Source organism: Gastrolobium bilobum, unplaced genomic scaffold, assembly GCF_033153095.1.
Source record: "Gastrolobium bilobum isolate Gb01-03AN ecotype WA unplaced genomic scaffold, APGP_CSIRO_Gbil_v1 utg842, whole genome shotgun sequence".
In the NCBI taxonomy this organism is placed as follows: Eukaryota; Viridiplantae; Streptophyta; class Magnoliopsida; order Fabales; family Fabaceae; genus Gastrolobium; species Gastrolobium bilobum.
The window spans coordinates 177,075-185,544 of record NW_026895988.1 but is presented as its reverse complement, the minus strand read 5'-3'; the positions used below and the strand labels follow the sequence as shown (position 1 = coordinate 185,544).

The 8,470-nt window shown below is 33.3% G+C and overlaps 1 protein-coding gene across 1 annotated transcript; it reads left to right on the top strand.

Moving 5' to 3' along the window:
• The first annotated feature begins 1,723 nt into the window (after window positions 1–1,723).
• On the top strand, window positions 1,724–8,169 carry LOC133297152 (beta-amyrin synthase-like). Its single transcript, XM_061496239.1, has 4 exons — window positions 1,724–2,086; window positions 2,169–2,249; window positions 2,386–2,469; window positions 7,865–8,169. Exons 1-4 carry the CDS (start codon window positions 1,748–1,750, stop codon window positions 7,973–7,975), a joined length of 615 nt encoding a protein of 204 aa, XP_061352223.1. The 5' UTR covers window positions 1,724–1,747; the 3' UTR covers window positions 7,976–8,169.
• The last annotated feature ends 301 nt before the right edge of the window (window positions 8,170–8,470 follow it).

Below are 8,470 nucleotides of genomic sequence, written 5' to 3'. Positions count from 1 at the left end.
TATCTCAATGGGCTTTTCAAAATATCTTTTTTTTGTTCCTGAATCACTATGGTGAGTAGACTGATGGAAGTGTCTCCTAAAACCCCCTTGATGCTTGTGTCTCAATGGGTTGTGATGGTGAGATTCATCGTCACTCATACTCTCAGATGACACAATAAAGACAAACAACAACCCAAAAAGATAAAACCTTTTCGGAGGACTACCAGTCTCAAACCAAATGAAAATTAGAAAATAGTAGCGAAAGAAAAAAAATGTTGGACAAAAGCGACACCTAGAGATAAATTTTGAAACTTAGATCAATGAGAGTTGCAGACTTAGACGCAGAGGCCAAATAACACTAGAGGAAAACAACGAGCCAACATGAAAAGAACAAGGAGGCAAAACAGCAACATTAAGCCAAGAAAAGCAAAGTGCAAAAAGGCGAAAGCTCTGAACCTCAAGAACCTGTGCAGATTGAAGGATATAATAGAGAAAAGAATTGCGAAAGGAAGAAGAAAGACACAAAGGTTTTAACTTTAAAATAACTGAAGTGGTTGATGACTAACCAACTCACGCTTTGAAGCTCAATGGGCATGAGAAGAGAAAAAAACCAAAAATCCAAGATGGAATTAGAGTTGGATCTGCCAAAAAGGAGGATAAAATTGTAAAAACACATAGGGGCAAAGAAGACTTTTCGCAGCAGGCCAAAAAGCTATTATAACTATCGCACATAACTTATCATTGCAACATAGCCGATGATGAAGTACAAATCAATCACACAATGCCATGTGGCTATGATGTAATAGCCTACAATTGGAGCAAAAAAATGAAGGGGCTTTCTTGGAAAACCAAGTTGGGGAGCTTCGAAGACAAGTTAGTCAATCCGACCGAAGAAACTAAAGGAAAGAATTATATCCTCCAAATACCAATGTATGATCCGATGATTGGAACAAACTCCTAACACCTTGGCACTTTGTTAGTAAACCACCAAACTAAGGGGCTTCTATTCTGGTTCGCGGATGGACCTATCCGGCCAAATCCTAATCTGCCAAGAAGACCCACCATCATTCAGTAAATGGAACACGTGGCTCATCCTCCTCATATTTCCCTTGCACACATGGCCCTTTACACATCATAGGTCATGCTGCCTCACACCTAGTAGGGTCTGCAGGGTTGGAAACGATTATTACATCACGGCTTACGCATTGAGGAGGAATCTCTAATTTTGTATATAAAGAGGTCTTAACTCTTCTATTGTTCATCTTCTCGGTTCTACTTTCCGTAGCCATTGTTGTGCTGAACTTTCTCCACAGTCATAAATCGTGGCCCTTACACACCATCTCCCTTGTGCACCCTCAGCATATTTGAGGCTAAACAGAGATATCTTAGAGTTTTGGTCGCTGCCTCTTTTATCTTCTTCATATCCACACACTTTACCCATTTGGGAAACAAATCCATACTTCACATTGTGATTTAGTTCACTATGTAAGACATAAACCTCGAGAATCCATGCACACACATAAATATATTGCAAAAACCTACTCCATATATATATATATATATATATATATATATATATATATATATATATATACTTCAATTTTAATGTTAGTTTATATATATACTTCAATTTTAATCTTAGTCATTCATCTCAACTAATAAGAATGAAATTTGTTTATTTATTTCAAGAACGGTAACTAGCTATTAATTAATTAATCTGCGATGTCAACCATTTCAGGTGCTCAATCCCACAGAATTTTTTGAGGACATGGTAGTTGAGCATGAATATGTTGAATGTACTGCATCGGTAATTGAGGCTCTTGTATTGTTTAAGAAACTATATCCGGAGCATAGGAAGAAAGAAATCGAGAATTCCATTATTAATGCGGTTCGATTCATTGAGGATACCCAAACAACTGATGGTTCATGGTATGGTAAATGGGGAGTTTGCTTCATTTATGGCACATACTTTGCTGTTGCTGGGCTTGCAGCATGTGGCAAGACTTACTCTAATTGCTCTACAATTCGAAAAGCAGTTGAGTTTCTTCTCGCAACACAGGGAGAGGATGGTGGATGGGGAGAGAGCCATCTATCATGCCCAAAAAAGGTAGATAGATAGATAGATTTATTGAATGATTTATAAATCAACTACCCTTTATGAATGTGGTTTGATGAATTGGATGATGCAGATATACATACCCCTTGAAGGAAATCGTTCAAATGTTGTACAAACTGCATGGGCTCTGATGGCTCTCATTCATTCTGGACAGGTCTACTTTTTATTTCTTGCAAATTGCAATTCACCTTTTGCCTCTACGATCAATCTAATTCGCTTTCTTAAATCATAATTCAAAAAGAAAAAAAAATGTTAAATAATACGTTTTCTTTTTTCTAATTTCTATGCAGGATAAGAGAGACCCAACTCCTCTTCATCATGCAGCAAAGTTGCTCATCAATTCTCAACTGGAAGATGGTGATTGGCCACAACAGGTATCGGTCTACCCTTTGATGTCATTTAATGGCGAAGCGAGGATTATTTGTGATGAGTAAAATTACATATACTTTAAATTTTAAATTTAAAATAAAAAATTATATAATTGAATGAAAATATTCATAGCATATGTATCACATTACATAAATCGCAATATAATATAATATGAATATAAATACTCAAATCATTTGGATTGATTACAAAATAAATTTAATTTTATTTAATAATATTCATATTGATATTTAAATAGATATCAAATATATTTGAGATTGACTAAAAAATAAAATAAGCATTTTTTGTTTAAATTTACTTTGTATCTAATTTGTAAATCCTATTTTTATTTCTCTTATCTTATTTATTTATTATATATTAATTTTTAATATACATCAAATTTATTTGAAATTGCCAAATTGGTAAGAAAATAGAATCTTTTTAGAAATTTTAAATATATTTTTTATCCAATTTTTAAATACAAATTCAATTATTCTTAACTTATATATTGATATTTAAATAGACATCAAAATAAATTCAAGATCTATAAAAATATAAAACCAACTTTACTATATTTAAGTCTACTTTCTACAAGTTTACTTCTTCTATATCTTTTTAATATGTTTTATATTTTATATCTATTGATCTAATTCAAACAATATTATCTTTTTTAAAAAAATAAAATAAAATATAGGAAGAACTCTTGTAACAACATAGTAGGTGATGTTATTCATAACTACAGCATTATATGAGCAAAATAGGTGGTAAAATGTGTCGGTGGATCAAGTTCATATCATGTGAAGTGTTGGCATGAGGGTAAAACTGCTCAACTCGAACATGACACATTGTCAATAACGTGTCAAAAAATGAAACTTGTCGTGGGTCACATAGGTTGAGACACAAATTTAGATTGGATATTTTTATAAAAAATTAAAAATAACGAGAAATGTTGAATAAAATACGCAAGTTGATCCGTGACTCACAGCGGTTAGTGTCAAAATCACTAAAATTTCAAATTTTATTTTGTATTTTTTTGAATAAAAAATAAGTCGTTGATATGCAGATCACACGAGTCAACCCAAAATACGACATAATAATAATTTGTATTATTTTCCCAAACCTAGACATGATCTATTTTTGTTTTATCCCACGAGTTGACAAGACATGTACTTTGGCATATCATATCAAGAATCAACTTATGAGTCATGACATATTTTACCACTTATAGCTCCATCACTGATGTCATTTTAATAAGGATTTTTTTTTACGTATGTCTTCATCAGTGACGGAGCTGAGCTCCAATTTCAGCTCGGGCCAAAAAAATTTATATATCAAAATATTTATCGTAATTACATAAATTTATTAGGGAAAAATTTTATTATGAATTCTAAGATACTGATCTATATTATTTACTAAATAGTATCACATTACATTAAAAAGCGTTTGTCTTTCTCTGCCAATGCACAAGAACGCACGAACAAAGCTATTTCGGAGGCTCCAACATACCCACTTTTGTAACAACCCGTTCTAGAACCGGATTGTTATCATTGCGTACGGCATTAAGCGCAGTTACAATCACATTGGTTCAATTAGAAAACCGGATAAATTTTTCCTTTTTAAATGATCCGGATTCAAATAACCAAGTGCGTGATCATAACTATATATACTTCGCGGAATAGTGGGACTAAACTTAATATTATATTCTCATTCTACTTGACAATACGTCGTTAAATGTCTTCATCACTTTAATTATCAAATTAATTATAAACTCCTTTTATGATTCCCATCTTCTACTATATTATAGTATTTTTCATTAGCTACGCGTGGGTTCAAACCGCGCTCAAATCGGAGCACCGTAGCCAAAGTTATGCATTTTCTAAGAAAAGGGTGCGAAACCTCCAGAACCCCTGCGCCCGAAGCGTGAGATCCACGCCCAGAGCGTGGGAAAACAGAAAGTTGGCGCCCCAAGCGTGGAATTGGCGCCCCAAGCATGGAATTGGCGCCCCAAGCGTGAATGCTACTGTCTGATCTCGTAATTTGGCGCCCCAAGCGTGAACCTGGCGCCCCAGGCGCCATCCACAGGGCTGGGTGACCCAAAACAAGGTCATTTAACCTACCTATGGTTTTCCACTCATAACTTGAGCTATACTCACTCAAATTACACCATTTTGGTCTCTATGGAAAGCTAAGAGAAATGTCTACAACTTCCATAGAGACATAAAAGTCCAATTCCATCACATTGGGTGTGAAAATTGGTCAAACGGACAGGATGTATTTGTTTTCTCAACATTTCCCAATTTAGCACTAGGTACCTAATTTAGTTTCCAGTTCAACAAACCAATACTTAATGAACATACATATATTAAACTTAAAGTACTCATCAATTACAAATCATGTTCATTACAATTCATGAAACTTAGCTTACAAAACACTATGATCATTCCCTTGGCTCCCATCAACAAAAGAGATGACCAAAGACATGAGCATAGGCTAAGTCCATTCCAATATACAAATCATACATCTATCAATGGTCTATGATTTACAATCCTATACATGTGAGCTACAAAACAACATGTATAATATGAAAATATAGGATCCTCATGCATATGCTAATCCAAATATGGCCATTTGCCACCAGAGGCTCCTGCAGCATCCTTACCTGAAAGGGGGTCCCCACAACACGGGGTGAGATATACGAATATATCCAGTAAACCAGGGGTTCTTGGAGCATCTCTCCACCCCACAGTTCCATATCAGTGTAATAGCAATAACAATAATAATGCAGTAAATACATATCTATGCAAAGTGCAATACATCTCCAGGAGAAATCCCTCGAGCTCACAAGCTGTCCTAAGGAAACTCAGATGCAAATAGTCCTACTGGCCAGCTAACTACCAAGTATGATTTACGCATCGTCATGCCACATACCAACATAGGGAAACACCATCCTATGCCACACCAAATGCATACACATACGTATAACAACGCATTACACTATTTTATTGCATTTATATACACTATAATCACCACTACCCTTTTAGGGCTTGGTGGAACAATCAAGGGAATTACACCCAAGGTCCGAAGGCTTACCTCAAAGCTTCCGTTCAACCTTTGTTCACCACCAACGGTTCAGCAACCAATCAACTTTGGTTTCAACAATGACTTACAAGTAACACACCTACACCAAGGTGCCATAGCATCAATCATACTATACAATGAATATTCATACATACTCATTAATACCACAACAACTCTACATCCCAACTTAGCAAGAGCTTACCTATTTCAAGGAGCTGGTCAAGCTCCATAGTTTGCTCCAATGGTTGATCACTCACGGTTGGTCCAAATGCCTCAATCCTAGACAACACCAAGGCATAATCAACAACCAACCAAACCAAACCATTTATTAACAATGCAAGAAATCCAATATCAAGCATCATATTCTTTCCATTTTACAAATATACTCATTTAGCTATCTAAGCTCATTTTTACCGATTAAACGCAGTTCCTAGCATTTTCCACAACATGCTCTAAGTTCCATTCTTCCTAGAACATGGCTAACTTAACAACATTCCATCAAAAACCCTAAAACACTATTTACAAACCCTAACTCATGCAATTTCAAGGAATCATGAGGTTCAAGGGTTAGAATCTTACCACCAATGGTCACACAACCAAGGATTGATGGTTCCCCAAGCTTCAATGGAGGTTGAAGCACTCAAAACCCCAAATTTCACCAAATGGGCGAATTTTTGAGAGCCAATATCCCTCTCCACAATGCTTCCCACTCAAAACAAAGCTAGGATTATGAAAGAGGAGGAGATTTGGAGTGGTTTAGGCTTTGGAATCACTCAAAATGGTTGAGATTAGCAATCTCTAGGCTTTCCCTCCTTCTTCCTCTCTTCTCTTCTCCTCCTTTCTGTCGACAGGTTTCTGGGGGGAAAGTGGGTTCTGTTTGCATCTTATCACTTAACATAAGTTAAGTGGTAACATGTGGGTATCAGTTCGTCTATCTATTTAACTCCAATAATCACCAAACTTTACCCAAAAGTCTGGAATATTTTTCTAAGAATATTTCCATTTCCATTTTTATATTTTGGGTACTTTTGCCTACACCCATTTATACCCCTTAATTTTCACTGAGTACACTTTTTACCTCCAAAGTGACTCAAATTAATTTAATTAAGCCTTATACTTAATTTTACTCACTAAAGCATGTTTAATTTACTTAATAACCTGTAATTTACTATTTAATTAGGTTAGGGATATTATAACTTGGATGGCTAAGGATGTAAAGTTGTAAACAGCTTTGAACGAAACAAATGCCAAAGACAAACCAGAGCGTATTGTCATGCTCCCCAGATAGGGTCCTCGTGAAAGTCTTGGTCCATAAACAAACTAAGAGAGCCTTGTAATTGTAAATTGGAAAAAAAATTGTGGAAAAGCCGAAGTTAGAAAAGGTTTAAGATATAAAAAAAAGGAAAATACTAATTAAGCAAAGCTCAACAACACATCTTGCATAAATTGATATTTAGAGAGAGAAAATCTAACCTTAAAATAGGGCAAGAGGTAGCAAAAAAGCAGCCCACGGGAAGAAAAAACATAAATCTAGAGAATTATAATTTTATTAAATATTTTTATTATATGTTTTTTAATTTTATTAAATATTTTTTAAATTTTTTATAAAAGTAAGAATTAAATATATAACATACCCAAATTCCTCACCAGTGCAGCAATCCTTATGGTTTATATTTTAATTTTTAGATAGGGTCAAAGTATAATTTTTGTCCGGGCCAAATTATAATTTTGGCACTGGTCTAAACATAATTAATTATATAATTATATATAATAAGTAAAATTTATAAAAATCTAGCCCGGACTCACACACCACCCTACCCTTAAGTGGCTCCGCCACTGGTCTTCATGCAGAATAGCAAACATTAATCTATACTTACTTTTAATAATATTTTTACATAATCCTAAAAATCAAAAAACTCGAAGTCATATGGTATGTTCAAATTTTAATCTTAAATTTATTAAAAGAATACAATTTATTTATATATCCATCTTTATGCATTAAATCAGAGCTGGTCCTTTTTAAGGATAGTTAAATCTTTTAGTATACGTAAGTTATTCTTAATTTTTTTTATAAAAAGTAAATTCAAATTATTTGAATTAATTATGCATATTCAAAAAATTTATAATTTACATATTTCTTCTCTTTTGGTCTATATTTTTAAAGTTTTACATGAATTGATTATATATATCTCATTTTTAATTTTAATTTTTTTCTTTTAATATTTTTTAAATTCATAGTTTTATTTTTATCCGAAATAACAAATATACGACAATACATGAGATACTTGTTAGTTATTAATTATTTCTTTAATTAATTTATGGCAGGAATGCACAGGCGTATTCTTGAGGAATTGCCTTATCCATTATGCAATGTATCGAAATATTTTTCCAATGTGGGCTCTAGCTGAATATCGCAAACTGATGGAATTGCCTTGAATGGTACTTTAGTTTATACTATTAGAATTTTTTGTAATTACTGTGGGTTAAAATCAACTGTATTTTTCTTGTTTTAATAAAAAATTATCTAAGTCATTATATATATGTGGATGTAGTATAAAGCCCAATTAGTTAAGTGATATTGGTTTAGACCTTGGTTTGTGTATTCTACCTAATAAAAAAAATTATTATGTTGACCTTTATATGACAACATGTTGTGCTCATTGATTAACTCATCCAAGGTTTTGACCTTGGTTACAACCTTGGTTGCTTTAATTGAAGTTATATATTGCCCTATAGTTTCTTCAGATGCAATCCTATTGTATTATACTATTTATTTTTTCTTTGAATCAATTTGTAAATGTGTTTAGCTAATTTCATGTTCAGCGTTCTTAAAATACTTATTTTAATTTCTTAACACATATAAATATATATGTTCATGTCAAATTCTAATTAATGAAAAAATTATTATAGATTATGGTAATTATAATGTTA